The 18,726-nt window shown below is 42.7% G+C and overlaps 1 protein-coding gene across 2 annotated transcripts in view; it reads left to right on the top strand.

The window, feature by feature from the left end:
• The first annotated feature begins 1,328 nt into the window (after nucleotides 1-1,328).
• Nucleotides 1,329-18,726, top strand: part of kcnh4a (potassium voltage-gated channel, subfamily H (eag-related), member 4a) — a 30,518-nt gene continuing 13,120 nt past the window's right edge. For both annotated transcript variants that reach the window (XM_021624835.2, XM_021624834.2), the window contains exons 1-7: nucleotides 1,329-2,236; nucleotides 13,499-13,732; nucleotides 14,275-14,421; nucleotides 14,537-14,670; nucleotides 16,399-16,639; nucleotides 17,208-17,365; nucleotides 18,061-18,268. In XM_021624835.2, coding sequence (XP_021480510.2) covers nucleotides 2,161-2,236; nucleotides 13,499-13,732; nucleotides 14,275-14,421; nucleotides 14,537-14,670; nucleotides 16,399-16,639; nucleotides 17,208-17,365; nucleotides 18,061-18,268 — 1,198 coding nt within the window. In that variant the 5' untranslated portion in view covers nucleotides 1,329-2,160. The remainder of the gene's footprint in view (nucleotides 2,237-13,498; nucleotides 13,733-14,274; nucleotides 14,422-14,536; nucleotides 14,671-16,398; nucleotides 16,640-17,207; nucleotides 17,366-18,060; nucleotides 18,269-18,726) is intronic.

Below are 18,726 nucleotides of genomic sequence, written 5' to 3'. Positions count from 1 at the left end.
AGAGGCCCCTTGTTGACCCTGAGAACAGAATGTATATGTTTTAAAAAGCATTCTTAAAACATTCTTTGAACATAACTAATGTTTTCTTGTGGTTTTTATGGAAAGTCTTCTTAATAATGTTCTGAGAACATGACTTTAAATAGAACCATGAGAAAACCTACAAATAACGTTATGCTGAAGTACTGAAATTCCCGCAGAATAACATTGTTTCTTAATGTTCTTGGAACAATTTGAGAACATGACTTTAAATAGAACCACAAGGAAACCTGTAGGAAATGTTATGCTGAAGTTGTCACGCCCTGGCCTTAGTTATCTTTGTTATCTTTATTATTTTGGTTAGGCCAGGGTGTGACATGGGTGATTTATTGTGTTTCGTCTTGTCTAGGGGTTTTATTAGATTAATGGGGTTGTGTTCAGTTTAGTTGTCTAGGTAAGTCTATGGTTGCCTAGAGTGGTTCTCAATCAGAGGCAGGTGTTTATCGTTGTCTCTGATTGGGAACCATATTTAGGCAGCCATCTTCTTTGGGTATTTTGTGGGTGATTGTTTCCTGTGTCAGTGTTTGTGCCACACGGGACTGTTTCGGGTTTGCACGTTTCTTGTTTTGTAGTTGTGTTCATGTTGAGATTTTCTTATTAAAAGAACCATGGACACTTACCACGCCGCATATTGGTCCTCCGATCCTTCTCGCCTCTCCTCTTCAGATGAAGAGGAGGAAAACCGTGACAAAAGTATTGAAATTCCCACAGAAGAACGTTGTTTCTCAACCTTCTCTGAACTATTTGAGAACATTCCCAATGCCAAACCAATTGGAGAACATTTCTAGAACATTACCAAAAGTTAAATTAAATGTAACCAGGTTTGAACTTTTAGGAAACGTTCTGTTAAAGTAATGAAATTGTTTTTTTGTCAAGTTCCTTAAATGTGCTGAGAATGTTCCAAGGCCAAGCAACTATCCTGAACCATTCCCAGAACATTGTGGGAAGGTTGTATGCAAAATAACCAGAGGACAACTATGCTCTCACCAAGCTCATGGTTCTCGGAACATTATGTGCTAGCTGGCTAAGATGCTTATAAGACCTTAGAGGCTTTTGATGATGTATGTGTTTATGTATATACATGTGAATCTTGTTCCTTATAAATTCTAACGCTGTGTGCGTGTGTTCCTACATGCGTGAGTGTACAATTTGCCTCCCTGTGCATGTCAACAGGTATACATGGGTATTCTCATCCCTATTTCCTAGTAAGGATACAGGATCAGAAGTGGATGATGGCAGTGGTGTGCACAGCAGAAAAAGAGGGAGGGGATGGGCAGAACGAAAGAGAAAGCCAGATGAGATTCATTGGTTTACTGACTGCCAGTGTTTCTGTTAGGGGGTGTGCAACAAGAGAGAGTGTCTATTAGTGTGTGAAGGAGAGAGATGACGAGAGGACAGAGTAAGATAAGGTATAGAGCCTGAAGGCGTGCGCAAGGAGAACAAACAGAGAAATGTATTGTTCATAAACAGTGAGAAGTGGAGAGTAGCAGGGGGTTCTCGCTTTCGGGGAAAGAGAGAGAGACAAAAGAGAAAGAGGAAAGGGAGGTAGAGAAAGAGAGTAGAGGGAGGGAGAGAGAAAGAAACAGAAACAGGAAGAGAGTGGTGAGAGAGCGATAGAGAATGGCAGAGACTGATAGAGAGGAGAGAGAGAGAGAGGGAGAGAGAACTGACTCAGATAACGGAAGTGGCGTGCGCATCCTGCTCTCCTGCTGGGGCTAGATGAGACTTCAGACTGATCTGTGAGGTGAGAAGAACCGAGAGATACACTACATAACTTGATGACTCTAAGCTGACAGTGAGTTACAACACCTTAGCTTGATCCACGGTGAGAGGAATAACTACCCACACTACAGAGAAGGAAGGAGCTAGAGAGAGAGATTATCAGCCTACTTCGAATAAAGAATAGGAAAGGTGGAAGAAAGAAGGCTATAAACCTGAGACTGAGGTAAATGCCACTGATGCCCAGCTGACCTGTAGCTGAGTGCTGAGGCAGGAACAAGGAGAAGCATCTGTTGAAGTGCAGACTGCAGAGTTACGTTGGTCTGACTCGCCCTCCTCTCAGCTCTGTCTGTTGGGGGATGGAGTGACTTGGTGAGCCCAGCTGTGTCTTCATTGTTGGAGAACATGCCTGTGATGAAGGGCCTCCTGGCCCCCCAGAACACTTTCCTGGACACCATCGCCAACCACTTTGATGGCACCCGTAAGTATACCCTTTACTCAAGCCTTTCTGCCTTTGTGCCACCCTCCGTGCCCACCTAATTGGGATGCCTGCAGTGTTACAATGGGTTTGATTGATTGTAATTTACTGGTGAGGTCATTTACAAGTTGTGAACAAGTTGTGTTTAATACATTGTGACTTTTCATTATAAGATTTCCTCTTTGATTTTGCGTCAGCGAGTCAATGAAAATAGGACCACCTTTTAGCTATTGATTTTGGGCAGGATTCAATCTATATCGCCAAAGTATTGCTGAAGATCAGCGTTATAGCTCGATTTAAAGGCAATGTCCCTGCGTTCATGAAGGCTGCAAATACTACATATGTGGGCTGAATCGGCAGTTACCTTTACATTTGAACTCAGAACTACTGCTATCATTTAGCTATTCGATTTAACATTTTAGGACCCTTTAGGTATCCCAAAAATATATTTGAAAAGTATTTGATAAAATATTGAATTTGGCCTTTAGTACCAAATACCACAGAAACACATTGAATAACACATTCATAAATGGCAAAAAAGACAGTTAAAAAAATAAATCCTAAGGAATAAGGTTTTGAAGTGTCTGTCAGATATCTAGGAGAAATAAGAAAGCTCCGTCTTGACAAGGTTGAACTTGAGGTCGTGGGCCAGGCACGATATCTGCCAGGCACGCAGAGATGTGTCTCCACCTGGGTGTCAGAAGGGGCTGAAGAAGAAAAGGAGGTCAATGTCATCTGCATCGCAATGATAGGAGAGACCATGTGAGGATATGACAGAGCCGAGTGACTTGGTGTATATGTAGGTTCGTTTCTAAATGTAATCCTTTACAGTTACTAGTTACCTGTCCAAAATTGTAATCAGTAACATAATCTGATTACATTCAGTTACTTTTAGATTATTTTTCCCTTAAGAGGCATTAGAGGAATGTATGTTACCAATTGAATGACATCTATTGCAGGAAAAATCAATGTTAAAGTTTACATAGCAGGCCATGTATGGATGTTAAATTTGACTTTATGGGTTGGTTGTGTAGGCTTATTCTAACCAATCGCTTTCTACTACATATAATAAAGTAAGAACCGACGCTGGAGATCAGGACCAGGTACAGGGAGTGAACATTTAATGAACGGACAAGTGACAGAACAGGAACATCGTCAGAACAGGGGGAACAAAACAACATGACAACAATAACGCTGGAACCGGGAACAACCTAGGGAACATACAAATATAGGGGAGGTAATGAAAACAGGTGATTGAGTCCAGCTGAGTCCAATGAATCGCTGATGTGTGTGACGAGAGAAACAGGTGTGCGTAATGATGGTGGAAGGAGTGCGTAGTACTGGGAAGCCTGGTGCCCTCGAGTGCCAGGGAGGGAGAGCGGGAGCAGGCGTGACATAATATTATGATTAAATTATATCTTTACATTAATATATATCATTTATAAGTCCAAAAATGGATGTAGCAACTACAGATTACCCTATTAAGTCTATCAAAAGTGTACAAGTTTGAGCATGTGTCCATTAAGCCTATGGATTTAGTTTTTAATAAGCATGAATTAGATTGAGCAATAAAAGCCCCACTTTTATTCCATAGGCTGGGATCCGCACTATGCAGCTGTTGTAAAATAGCATTTTTCACTGGCTGTCCACTGATTTCATAAACAGTGATTGATAGGCATCTTAAATTCAACCATTATTGGGTTCAAATAGACATTCAGATTTCTGAACAGCCATCCACGACAACCACAAGCCTTAGGCACAAATAGCCAAATCAAATCTAAGTTTATTTCTAAATACAACAGGCTCTAACCAATAGTGCAAAAAAGGTATTAGGTGAACAATAGGTAAGTAAATAAATAAAACAATAGTAAAAAGACAGGCTATATACAGCAGCTAGGCTATAAAAGTAGCTACATACAGACACGGGTTAGTCAGGCTGATTGAGGTAGTATGTACATGTAGATATGGTTAAAGTGACTATGCATATATGATGAACAGAGAGTAGCAGTAGCGTGGGTGGGTGGGACACAATGCAGATAGTCCGGGTAGCCAATGAGAGAGCAGCAGTGTGATTCACATAAATGCGCTATGTCGGTACCAATAATACGTGATATCTGTATCACCGTAGACTACACCACTGCTCTAATCCTTACCTCCAAGCGTTTATTTAAATTGGATCATCTTTGGATGCTGACAGCAGCCGCACCATTAGAAGATATAGCTTGGACAGTAGCCTGCAAAAGCCTATTTCTGACATTTTCCCGCGATCCATCAAACACATTTGGTGTGTCATTATAGTGTTCTCTGACTTGTCAGACACGCTAAGATGCAACAAATTTAAAGTTGCGCCTTTTTTCAATGCTGCTTTGAATGTCATTAAGAAAACAGAGAAGTGTCAAAGATTTTTTTCGCAAACATCCTTTCTGAATTTAAAAGTAATCCTCAAAGTAATCATCTAGTTTTTCAAAAGTATCTGTAATCTGATTACACTATTTTAGCTGGTAACATAACGGATTACAGTTACCGTTTTTTTGTAATACTTTACATTACATATGTAGCCTGGCAAAGTAAACCCAGCACAGGACACAAACTAATTTGGGGTTGTTTATTCTGTCAAAGCTTACATTTAAAATAGTATAATGTAAGATCACTGCAAGTTTAAGCCACCATAAAGTAAAGTTAAGTCCAAATCACAATCAAGGGAAATAAATATGTTAGTAAAGTGCATAAAAACAATCTGAGTACAAAAAGTACAAAGTGAAATGCATAAACGGTAGTGGCTCTGCTTTCTATAAAATAGCACAAGAAAATACAGAGACCACAATGTTCAGTTAGAATGGACTTTCTAACATTTCAAATGTCTGGGTACATGTTCATAAACAAAATGACATTGTGCATGAAAAACAAAAATACATTTTGTCATAAAACATTATGAATACTTACAAACACACTGTCCAGGTGATACCCTAATACCACATGGGACAGTAGATCCTCATCTCACCCATACAGCACTGGGAGAAATGGCATATGAACAGATAAGTTACAATTCAAAAATGAAACAAAATACAAAGCACTGAAGCTTTACACGAAACAGAATGTAATTCTGGTAATTACTCACACTTCAAATAATGTTATCATCAACTCCACCACGTGGTCCTGAGAACACTGGTGTTCAGCGAGCAAGAAGCCCTTATGTCGATCTGAAAGTATCAACAGGCTAACATGACCATCTGGCAAAAATATTACAAACTAACTCTTGTACACTGCAGATGATGCAGAATATGATATTATCCAGTACAAGAGTAAGATAAAAAGTATTATTTATCCATCTAAGGTATCGTTGGACCCACGATGGATTTCAACAGCTCTCCAGTGTAATTGCTTGCTCTCACTCTTACACACTGCGCATGCGCAATCCCATAACCGCTCTCACACATTATGGATCTCTTTTAGGGACAGTGCCATCTAGTGGATTTAAATGAATACAGCTATGTGCTTTTACCACCTGGCTACTTATAGAGAGAAGAGGAGAGGGCCTAGAACCAAGTCCTGGGGGACACCAGTAGTGAGAATACGTTGGGCAGACACAGATCCTCTCCATGTCACCTGGTAGGAGCGGCCTGCCAGGTAGTATACAATCCAAGAGTGTACAGAGCCTGACGCCCAGACCTGAGAGGGTGGAGAGGAGGATCTGATGGTTCACAGTGTCAAAGGCAGCAGATAGATCTAGGAGGATGAGAACAGAGGAGAGACAGTCAGCTTTGGTAGTGCGGTGAGCCTCCGTGACAGAGGAGAGCAGTCTCAGTTGAGTGACCTGTCTTGAAGCTTTGACTGGCTTGACACTAATTGCTAATTGCCTACCAGAGGTGAAGAGCACACTTCCCGGTACTAATTGCTGATTGCATAGGAGAGGACAAACCACTCCCCCTCCAATACAGCCACTGATTACCAAAACAACAACCGTCACAAATTGCCCTGCCCTTTATTCCTGGTTGATGTGTCAACAATTAGCTGCAAGTTATGAGCAGTCAGCAGTTCATACACTAAGTAGGCTACTGGAAAGACAGACAACACTTAAATAAATGGCCCTAGCTAGCAAAAACACAGTACTAAACAACAACAGATGAAGACAAAAATTATACTTATTACTCCTAGATATATTAGTGTGTGTGTGCTCTAGCTATAGATTGAAGCTACACCGCTACATGGCAAAACAATTATTAACTACTGAAAACACTACCTAGATTTGAATTTACTTCAACTACCACTTAGTCCAACTACCATTCTACTACTAGTACAAAATGTTGTTCAATTACTTGTGTGTAAGTGGTACTGGAGAGGGGCAGCCAGTCAACACTGTGTGTAAGTGGTACTGGAGAGGGGCAGCCAGTCAACACTGTGTGTAAGTGGTACTGGAGAGGGGCAGCCAGTCAACACTGTGTGTAAGTGGTACTGGAGAGGGGAAGCCAGTCAACACTGAGTGTAAGTGGTACTGGAGAGGGGCAGCCAGTCAACACTGTGTGTAAGTGGTACTGGAGAGGGGCAGCCAGTCAACACTGAGTGTAAGTGGTACTGGAGAGGGGCAGCCAGTCAACACTGTGTGTAAGTAGTACTGGAGAGGGGCAGCCAGTCAACACTGAGTGTAGTGGTACTGGAGAGGGGCAGCCAGTCAACACTGAGTGTAAGTGGTACTGGAGAGGGGCAGCCAGTCAACACTGTGTGTAAGTGGTACTGGAGAGGGGCAGCCAGTCAAGACAGTAATTCAGGCTGTGACAGTGATGGAGAGAGTGGTGAGAGCTCAGCAGAGGAGGAGTGGGTGTGCTGTTGTTTTGGATTGAAGTGGCACTTGTTGGGCTGTTGTGTGTTTGCTGTCTTTGTTGCTCCTCATTAAAGTGATACTTCGGGATTTTGGCAATGAAGAGAGCCAATGTTAACTTGTGTCAGCGCAAATCCAGAGACTTCCAGTCATTGCACTGTCGCTAGTTAGCAATTGAGCTAACGCTAGTTAGCAACTTCCTTCAAACTGCACGCAGAGATAATAATCTGGGGAAGTAGGTAAAGGTCTTCATTGTCTCCTGAAGACTTAAGTGCCTTTGAACGGGGTATGGTAGTAGGTGACAGCCACACTGTTTTTAGTGTGTCAAGAACAGTTTCCCGTGTGTATCAAGAATGATCCACCACTCAAAGGACATCCAGCTAACTTGACACAACTGTAGGAATCATTGTAGTCAACATCGGCCAGCACCTCATTGGAACACTTTAGACACCTTGTAGAGTCAATGCCCCGACGAATTGAGGCTGTTCTGAGGGAAAAAAAGGATGAACTCAATATTAGAAAAGGTGTTCATAATGGTTTGTACAATAAGTATATGTCACTAATAGACTACTGTCGCAGCTGCATGATGCACTTTCGCATGGTCAGATTGGATCACACTCTTCTCAGTGGGTTACAAGAAGTGGGACATGACATCCTGCTAGTGTGTGGCCGCCGATCTGTGTCCTGGCTGAGTTAATGAATTCAGTGTGAAGACAAACACACTCACACTAACACTCTCTCTATTACACACACTCACACTCACACACACACACACACACACACACACACAGAAACCTGGACTCAGGGGTAGACGTAACATAGTAAATGTAAACCCAGGACACTCCAATTACGATGATATGATATGTTACGTTTTGATATATATATGATATGTTACGTTGTATTCATTGGTGGATGTCCATCATTCCATTTCATATGATATGTTACGATTTACAATTCGTATGATATGCAATGTATTGCAATTCGTACAATACGCCACAGATTTGTAAAACGTATGATATGTAACGAATTCCAATCTGTTGTGGCTAATGTTAGCTAGGTGGCTATAGCTAACGTTAGCTAGGTGACTAAGGTTAACTAGGCTAGGGTTTAGGGTAAGGGTTAAGGTTAGGGTTGGGCCTCCCGAGTGGCACAGAGGTCTAAGGCACTGCATCACAGTGCTTGGAGTGTAACTACAGATCCGGGTTCGATCCCAGGGTGTGTCGCAGCTGGCCGCAACCGGAAGACCCGTGAGACTGCGCACAATTGGCCCAGCGTCGTCCGGGTTAGGGGAGGGTTTGGCTGGCTGGGATGTCCTTGTCCCATCGCGCACTAGTGACTCCTGTGGTGGGCCAGGCTCATGCACACTGACTTCGGGTCGCCAGTTGTACGCTGTTTCCTCCGACACATGCGGCTGACTTCCGGGTTAAGCAAACAGTGTGTCAAGAAGCAGTGCGGCTTGGCTGGGTTGTGTTTTGGAGGCCGCATGGCTCTCAACCTTCTCCGAGTCCGTACGGGAGTAGCAGCGATGGGACAAGACTGTAACTATCAATTGGATATCACAAAATTGGGGAGAAAAAAATAAATAAATAAAGTTTAGGGTTACGGTTATAGGAAGGTTTAGCTAACATGCTAAGTAGTTGCAAAGTTGTAATTAGCTAAAATACTAATGTTGTCCGTAATGACATTTGAACATGTAACCTTTGGGTTGCTAGATGTTCACGTTATACGCCTGCCTACCCATCCATCCTGAACAACCACCGTATTTAAATGTAGCATGCTGTCTTATGTAACCATACCAAATGTAACATATCATACTAATACGTCTAGTCTATGAGACCAGGCTGCACACACACACCCACACAAATACAGAGTCAGAATAACTTTTTTAGCAAGTTTGGTGGTTACAGGTCCTTCGTGTCATGGTGTGGGTGGAGGAGCTGGCCAAAAGCTTTAATGGGCAAGACTGAACCGGTCTGGGGGAAGTGGGAGGTGCAGGGAGCCATTATCGAAAGGGAAGAGATGTAGTCGGAGCTTGAAATGTCTGTAGGGAGCTGATAAAATTGTCCAAAACTTTGACTTTCTTCTGTCCGAGTTCAAGACCTTCCGGGCAGCTTCTTCATTTTTATTTTTTATTGAACCTTTATTTAACTATGCAAATAAGTTAAGAACAAATTCTTATTTACAATGACGGCCTACCCCGGCCAAACACTAACCCGGACGACGCTGGGCCAATTGTGAAATATGGGACTACTAATCACGGCCGGTTCTGATACAGCTTGGAATCAAACCAGGCTCTGTAGTGACACCTCTGAGCCACTCAGGAGCCCACACAGTGTATAATAGATGTTAAAATAATTGACTTCAACCTATGACCTATGACATAATATTCTAATGTGACAACAAATGGGTGGATGTGGGTTTGCAATGTATGTCTGACTGCCTCCCTCAACTAAATGACCCTCTCCATTGTGTAATGTGAATGGACCAAGTGATTACAGAATGAATGAAAGTGACAGCCAAATGACCCCAACATGTGAGCAGAGACATAAATTACAGTTAATTATGTAGGGGTTAAGAGCCAATCATACAGCACCTGGGTATCGATATCAGTCACCCACTCTGCAAAAGTAGGCTAATATACGTAACTCCATCCATCCCATGCACACTAAAATGAGTAACCCTAGTAATGTCTGGTGGACTATAACAGGCTGTAATGAAGGACAGTTCCCTCTATAACAATCCATTATATCATTTCTTATTTCACTCTTAATATATTATTTAGTCGTTGCCCGAATGCAAACAAACTTATATGTACATTTCAGGTTGCACTCTGTGGATTATGGTACCGGGATGTCAGAGCGGAGTTATCATAACAATGTTAACCCAGCAATAGTTGTATTTGTGTGCACAGCTCTTTGTCGACTCATTGTCACTCCACAGAATGATTCAGTCTAATTGTGTGGGCTGGGAGCTACACACAGCTTTACCCTCCTAATTGAGGCATACAATTATTTAATAGCCTCCATTTAAATTCACAAATTGTGACTATTGTTGTTGTGATTGTCAATGACTCCAGCCACCCTAGTCATAGACTGTTCTTTCTGCTACCGCACGGCAAGCGGTGCCGGAGCGCCAAGTCTAGGTCCAAGAGGCTTCTGAACAGCTTCTACCCCCAAGCCATAAAACTCCTGAGCATCTAGTCAAATGGCTACACAGACAATTTGCATTGCCCCCCCTCTTTTACACTGCTGTTACTCTCTGTTATTATCTATGCTTAGTCACTTTAATAACTCTACCTACATGTACATATCACCACAATTGCCTCGACTAACCGGTGTCCCCGCACATTGACTCTGCACCGGTACCCCCTGTATATAGCCTGGCTATTGTTATTTTACTGCTGCTCTTGAATTATTTGTTACTTTTATTTCTTATTCGTATTTTTTCAGATAAAAAAAGTTTTTTTAAAACTGCATTGTTGGTTAGGGCTTGTAAGTAAGCATTTCACTGTACACCTGTTGTATTCGGCGCATGTGACAAATACAATTTGATTTGATTTGATTGACACAAAGGGCCTGGCTTTTCTGCTTGTGTAATGTAAGTAGATTGGTTTTGGGTTTTGCTCTTCGTCACCTAATGTCAATTACTGAAGCTACAAGTGCATGAACTGAAAAGTAATAGAAATGACCCGTGTTATTCACTACAATGGAGAAGTCCCTTTTGTCGTGTGGTCGGTCATTTCAGAAATTATTCTGGGAGAAAATGAGAGAGGCCATGAGAAATAGAAGCACTTAGAGCTTTGAAGGTTCGACATGGCTTTCACTATGAACTTCCATTCTGCCATTCATCCATCAGATAAAAAGAAGAGAGAGAGAGAGAGAGAGAGAGAGACTGGTAGACTGGGTGCATTTTAGCAGAATGATAGAGTCATGTTGGAGAAAGGACTTACCATCTGTTTGCTTTGGTTTAGGAAAACAACCTTGTTTCACTTGTCTATATTAGTCTAAGCCAAGTAACAATGAAAATCATGAAGCTACTGTAAAAAAATATATATATTGGTCCAAATACACCTCAGTTTTTTAAATAATCAGTATGTTTTCCCATAGGATTAACTTATTGCAAATCTATTTGTGTTCTTCCTGTATAAGAAAAGGGACCGTATCCTGGTTACCTCCTCCTCGTGGAAATAACAGCTTTGCCATATGCTTTTTATTAAAAACAATTACAAATTGCTATGGCAACCCAAGCCTGGGCACATAAAGTCTCATGTAGCTTCTGTACTAATTATCTCTACATGAGTCACTTAGAGACTGTGACATTTCAAGAGTTGAATGTCTTTCTCTACAGGAAATACTGTATATAACCTAACTCAATCTAAAGATATCTATACAGCTTTAAACAACAGCCAGACTTAGTCCATGGCTCAGTACGCTGAGGGTTGCATGGGGCTCGGACTGTGGCAGAATTAACTTAACAAGAGATATGGAGCAATTAGGTCCTCTTCACCACTCTGTGTGAACTAATGATCAATTAGACTTGTGTACTAAGTGTGTCTATAATACTGCCACAACATCTACAGTATTGTCAATACAAATGTCTATTTTCTCCTTGTGTTTCAAGGAGGACTTCTCCAGATTGCCTCATTAGCTAATGATAATGGGCTGCTTATGTAAAGACTTTCAAACGGTGACCTCAGTGTTTCCGCACTATGCATCTAATTGTAACGGAGTAAATTGGTGTCTTGATTGACAGGGTATGATCAGACCATCACCACATGTACAGTCGAGAATAGGAAACTCTGGCCATGAAATTCTATCTTGTCCAACGCAACCCCCCCCCCCCCCCCTGTGTGGAAAATAAGTGGATGAATAGATGCATTATGGGATTGAATTCAGTCAGTGGAATCATTTCCTATGAAACTCTATACGGCAGTGACCCAATGGACTTGGAGTGACCCAATGGACTTGGAGTGACCCAATGGACTTGATAGTTGGGGACAGGTGACAACGGACAGGCATTGGATTGTGGGAGACATCTGTGAGGGGCATTTGTCTCTGCCGTGATGCACAGTGCTACAATACAGTCTACTTTGCAACCCTTTAGAAAGGGTGGAACAGATGGGAGGGAGATGGTCCATTTAACAGCTGCCTGCAAAACATTTTTTATGGAGACGAGTTGTTCAACTCACTGTGGAGGAATATACCATTCATAAATGTTTATAGCCGTACCAAATACACAACGATGTTCTCTCTCTCTCTCAACAGAGTAAGCAGGTAAACAGCAGCTAAACAGAGGTACATTTAAATCAAGCAAATCAAATTTGAACAAAAACTTCAAGGAGTATGTTAAATAATCCCACAGCACCCTCCAATCTCCCATAAAAATAAATACATCTATTAAAAAAAATCTATAACACCCTTGCCTTTTGTGAACTAACACTCGCGCTTGACTTTTTTCCCTACTAGCACTGACCTTGCTGATAGTGTCTGTCCTACCGAGCTATCTGAAGACGAATGCGCTCAGTCGATCTGGGTGTGTCTGCTAAATGACTAAAACGCAGAAGGAACAACACAACACAAAAGATTCATAGCTGAAACGTGACTTGGGCATATCAGAAAGGGGTCTAAATGACTGTGACATCGCACCTGTATTCTTGTTGCTGAAAGTACATCTTCCCTTCCGCTCAGCCTGAGTGCCTGCACAGTTCAACAGATGGGTGCAGCCCTGAGAGGTGGTTGGTATTTCAGTGGAGTCTGACAGAATTAAAAGGCAGCTACTGAATCAGAAGCTCCAGTCTGTCCTATGATTGGCTGGCGCTGTCTTTGGTTACATGGGCAGGGGGATGTGAGGATACAACACATGATGCTCATTTCCTATCCCCATTAGTGTCCCCAGGCACCTGCTGGGGGGGGCCGGGGTCCCCTCTTCTCCTATCACATCCACCAGACTTCACAGGCCTAAACTTCAAAGCCTGCTCTGATGTCCCTGCAGGCTGCTGTTGTTGGGTTCTATGTGCTAGTTAGTTAGTTAGTTAGTTAGTTAGTTAGTTAGTTAGTTAGTTAGTTAGTTAGTTAGTTAGTTAGTTAGTTAGTTAGATGGACTGAGACCGAGACAGACAGAGCTCTTTTTCAGACAGCTAAAGGATGAAATAGACCCTGAGAAGAGAAAATGAGTGGGAGGAGAGAGAGATTCAGAAAGAAACCAGCAAGTGACTGAATTCCTAATGCCATGTTCTACCTTCATAGATGGCTGTATTCAACACAAGCTTAATTGTTAATTACATAGCCTAATTCAGCATCCAGGGGCAAGGACATTCATCCATGTCTGAATCACACAGTGTACTCGAGGGACAGAAATAATTGGTCGACCACTTTAACAGCAATCATTACGCAGACAGAGTTAGGGTACAGTACATTGTGTCTCTAATTTTCTCTCCTTGCTTTCCACAGACAGCAACTTCCTTCTTGGGAATGCCCAGGGTCGCCAAGGTTACCCCATCGTGTACTGCTCGGACGGCTTCTGCGAGCTGACGGGGTTTGTGCGCACTGAGGTGATGCAGAAAACTTGCACGTGTCGCTTCCTGCACGGGGCGGAGACCAGTGAGAGGGTGAGGCAGCAGGTGGACAAGGCACTGGAGGGACAGCATGAGTACCAGGGGGAGGTGTGCTTCTACATGAAGAACGGTGAGCATTCAGTCAACACATGGTGGCCCTCCATACAACATCATCCAACCAGATCTATCTTTTGAATGTATTTTTAGAACAATGGACAGAGGATGCAACATACACCAAGTTCACTTCTGCACAATATCTGCAATACAGCCAAATACAGTCCTCAACTCCACGTGTCATTATAATTGAACTCAAGTGGTGTTCAAGTTCATTTAAATTCAGAGTGCAGATTATTAAATGGGACAATATACAAATGTTTTGAGTCAGATCATTTGAAAAACACAATTTTATTGAGTAAATGTACTTTGGTTAATTTTCATTTTGATAAGAGATGAAAATGCAATGAATTGACGGTTATTTGTTGACGTAAACATATACATTTACAGATTTTGTCGGCCGTGTCGTTAGATTTGGGGTGGGATAGGATGGGGTCCTGATAAATTATTGGGAAAAGAACGGGTTCCCCAGAAGTTCTGGCGGGACAAAATTGGGTCCCCGCTGAAAACATTTGAGTACCACGAAATCTAACTTCTTCTATAATGTTGCTTCCACAGGGAATCCATTCCGGTGCCTTCTTGACATTGTGCCAATTAAGAATGAGAAGGGCGAAGTGGTTCTATTCCTTTTCTCCTTCAAGGATGTCACTGAGTCGTACGGAAAAAGCCACCAGCACAGCAACAGGAGAAGGCGGGAGGCCACAGGTATCCTACTAACTCTGCAACACTGTGGCTTCCACCACATTGAACTGTTCATAGTTTAGACTATGATGATTTAATAAGTGTAATAACCCATTCATTATGGTCCTCGTGTCATCAGGCATCTCAGAGGACGCCCAACAGAGCAGAAAACGCAGCCGTTCCCACTTTTCCCAAGCCAGGGAGAGGGGAAGGACTGTCCTGTACCACCTCACCAACCAGTTCTCCAAGAGGGGCAAGGGGAAGCTGCCCAATGTGAGTTCCCATGGATCTCACCGTACTGTACAGTAGAGTGCGTTGACTCATTGACAAGAGGAAAGGCATCATTTCATTATATTACCAACTGCTTTCTGAAAGATGACGGCATGTGTTTTCATACCACATGTAAAATCACATTCTTACCACATTCAAATGAAAACATATTTGAGCAGACGTGTTTTGTAGCAAATAGAGCGAGGTGACAGTTACCTATCCATTTGAGGAAGGTTGAGCTTGGCCCAGATAGAGGAATTGATCAGGCAGCCTTTGAATCTCCGGTCTGCTGTGTGTGGACTTTGTAGTGCTGGTATATATAGAGCAACAGAGAGACGCAGTGTGGCCTTTTGCAGATTGGGACATGGGAAAGCTGGGGTATCATCTCACTAATTAAAGGAAAGTACCGGAAGAGAGGTCACCGTACGACACAGCAGTGGACAGACAGAACCAAGGATTTTCAACCTTTTCCCTCTTCCTCTGTTAAACACATGTTATATGAGGTAGTTGTTATTTAAAGATACGTCAATTGTACCATTAAATGCTGAGAGACTTCAAACTTTGAAAAATCTATGACATTTATGAAAATGCACTGTCTCCAAATCCTGCCTTTTACATACTTGATGGTGATCAGTCAATGTTTTTTAAGATTGTGTAAAACATGTGGTTACCATTGACAACAGCAAGGGCTATGTGGCATTGCATGCTTTGAAAAATGTTCAAATTTGTGCTTTTGCTGTGACAGTTCTTTACACATTCAGTTGTTGTTGTGCATCTAAATCCTCCATGTGCAATTACCAAGTAATCATCTCCCATAATGTACCCAGCTATTATCCCACCAAGGGTTCCCACTTGGAGGTTCTGCTGACCTATTCAGCAGCCTCTCTAGTCATGTTGAAGAACGACAGAGGGAATTTACTTTCAGATCTCATTACCTCATGGGATCTCCACAGTACCTCATCCATATTTCATCTCCTTCATACTGTGTCATTTATGGAGGATAAAGTCGGGGATTCTACATGTGTGTCAAAAAGAACATGTCGATAACTGTCTCTCCCGGTCTTTCATGTATTGTAAAGTGAAATGAGGTTCCATTTGAGGTTCCATTTTTCACCTTTATTTAACCAGGTAGACTAGTTGAGAACATGTTCTCATTTACAACTGTGACCTGGCCAAGATAAAGCAAAGCAGTGAGACAAAAACAACAGCACAGAGTTACGCATCAACAAACGTACGGTCAGTAACACAATAGAAAAGAAAAATGTAAAAATCTATGTACAGTGTGCAAACGTAGAAGAGTAATGAAGGTTATATGTCTGTCTTGAAAAGATGCCATTGAACCCTTAAGATGTTTCTTGATTTTAGTTTCTGATTATTTGTGTAATTGTTTGACATTTTACTTCACTGTTAGGCGCTTAGTAACACAATCATTTCTCTGCACCCGCTTTACCATCTGCTAAACTGTGTACGCTACCAATAAACTTTGTTTTGAATTCCTTGATTCCTAAAAATAACATTTACTTCTCCTCTCTTGTGCCACAGAGAAGTTTGGATTGTGGCCAAGGGAGAGCTGTAGACACTGATTTTGATGTAGATAGGGCAAGTAGGTTTCAGTGCATTCTTGAGATGTTATCATAGGTACAAGTGCCACTGTGCCAGTGTGGTGTTTGGGGCTTTGTCTGTGACCTGGGACCTATGACCTGTTACCCTTGGCCCCTGTCTCCCCTGCAGAGTGTATTCCAGAAGCCCTCTCTCCCAGAGTACAAGGTGGCGGCGGTGCAGAAGTCCCGCTTCATCCTACTCCACTACAGCGTATCCAAGGCCCTGTGGGATTGGCTGATCCTCCTGGCTACCTTCTACGTGGCGGTCACCGTGCCCTTCAATGTCTGCTTCGTCAGTCACCAGGACGATGACTGTGACTCCCGTAGCACCATTGCCAGTGACATCGCTGTGGAAATGCTCTTCATTCTAGGTAACATACTGTTGTATAACAGTACTAAGAGTGGCAACGTAGTATTCCAATGGTAAATGTCATATCACTCTGGTGGCTAAATGAATTGGCACCAGTATCTAGCTCCACTGGTATATAGTTGATCAATAATAGTTCTTTCCTGCTGTGGCAGTGGGTGTTTCCTTGGAAATCAGTCACGCTTGACTGTACTCTCTCACCCACCTGCATTACCAACTCATCATGGTGTCTGTGTCACCCCTGGTTACAGCTCACATTTTGAGCCACAATTAGAGACTTCCTGTCTCCGATGGATGTGTGATCCCAAAACAGCTGTGATGGGGCTCAGGCTTTTTTAAGTTGAGGAAATGGTAATTATGTGCAGTGACATTCACGTACAAAATTATCATCACCTCGTGTGTTATTCTAAACCGTTGGTGTCATGCCATAATTAGCATTTACAGCTCACCTGGAAAAATACTGGAATGTAGTAGCCTATCCACCCACTTTACTCACTTTTTGTGTAATTGAGTAAAGGATAAAATATTATTTTGCTCATGTTCTGCTGGGTTTTCTCCCTGTTCCTCCCCAGATATAATCCTAAACTTTAGGACCACCTTCGTGAGTCAGTCGGGTCAGGTGGTGTACGATGCCCGCTCAATCTACCTCCATTACTGTGGCACCTGGTTCTTTATAGACCTCTTTGCTGCTCTGCCCTTTGACCTCCTCTACGCCTTCAACATCACAGTGGTGAGTTTGTATGGGGGCATTAACTGTGCATGTATGGGTGTCATGGGCGTTTGGCTTCGCGTGTGTATACAGTTCCTTATCCTATCTTGAACAGACAGTGCTTGTTTGATAGCCCTTCCCAGAATAATCGTTTTCCCTCTTAAAATATGTTGTTGGTCCTCTTTATTTCCCCTGAGCATTGAATTGTAACGGATTAGGTCTTGCCACCTCCATGCTTTATTGACTGCTCCTTCCTTCTCTCCAGTGTCCCTCCCCCTATCCACTAGCTGCACTCCCCATCGCTCTCTCTCTCTGTCTCACGGTTTAAATCTCAGCAAATAGCCTTCTCACTTAATCTTACCTGGGCTTCTGAGATGTGATACTGTTCAACTACCCCTTTTTTCCACCAATCATTTGTTTCTCAAGCTTTCCGAGAGATGTGCCGTTCTTTACTGATGAATGTATCTTTAGCCTCTAGGGGAAGTGGGATATCTGAGTGGTAGGAGGAATGTTTGCTCACTGCATCTCAGCTAGACCGTGTCCCTGGAGTTCAGTACCGAGGATAGATCATCTATACTGTATTAAAATGTCTGACGACTTTAACCGGACTATGACTCAACTCTCTGACGTCTTTTGGCCTTTACACATGTCACAATGCAAATGGTCATCTCTACATGAATCGTTGCATGTAAACATGTCCGTTACCTCCTGTCCAGACCTCGCTGGTCCACCTCCTGAAGACGGTGCGTTTGCTGCGGCTGCTACGGTTGCTACAGAAGCTGGACCGTTACTCCCAGTACAGTGCTGTGGTCCTGACCCTGCTCATGTCTGTGTTCGCCCTGCTTGCCCACTGGATGGCCTGCGTCTGGTACGTCATCGGCCGCAAGGAGATAGAGAGCAGCGACCCTGTCACCTGGGATATAGGTGAGCGCCTGTTTGTGTGTGTATGTTTGTATATTGTGTGTGGTTGTTGGACCACTCTCAGACAGTAGACACATCAACATAATGTTTCCTTTTGTTGAGCTCCTTGTCTTACTATAGGGAAGCAGCCATGTGTGACCGCTATTCTCTCTAAATGTGTCTGTAACACAGTAACTTATTTAACTTGTCTGACAGCTAGATGCTATGGCCCCTTTGCACGTTCGGTCCCTGGACAAGCCCGAATGCTTCTGAACTGGTCTCTCAGTCCATCTCCCTCCATAACACCCTCCCAGTCAACCTCACAGCAAGTGTAGGACAATGGGCAGAGACTGTTTGAGACTACTCCCAGCAAGGATACCTCACACTCTATAATGTCACCTCTGGATGGAGAGAATCATCAGTCAAGCAGACACAAAGGAAAAAACAATCCAAACTCTTTCACTGGTCTCCTATCAGATCTC

Source organism: Oncorhynchus mykiss, chromosome 12 (genome assembly GCF_013265735.2).
Source record: "Oncorhynchus mykiss isolate Arlee chromosome 12, USDA_OmykA_1.1, whole genome shotgun sequence".
Classification (NCBI taxonomy): domain Eukaryota; kingdom Metazoa; phylum Chordata; class Actinopteri; order Salmoniformes; family Salmonidae; genus Oncorhynchus; species Oncorhynchus mykiss.
The sequence above is the reverse complement of the archived record's forward strand: the minus strand, read 5'-3'. Positions and strand labels throughout refer to the sequence as shown.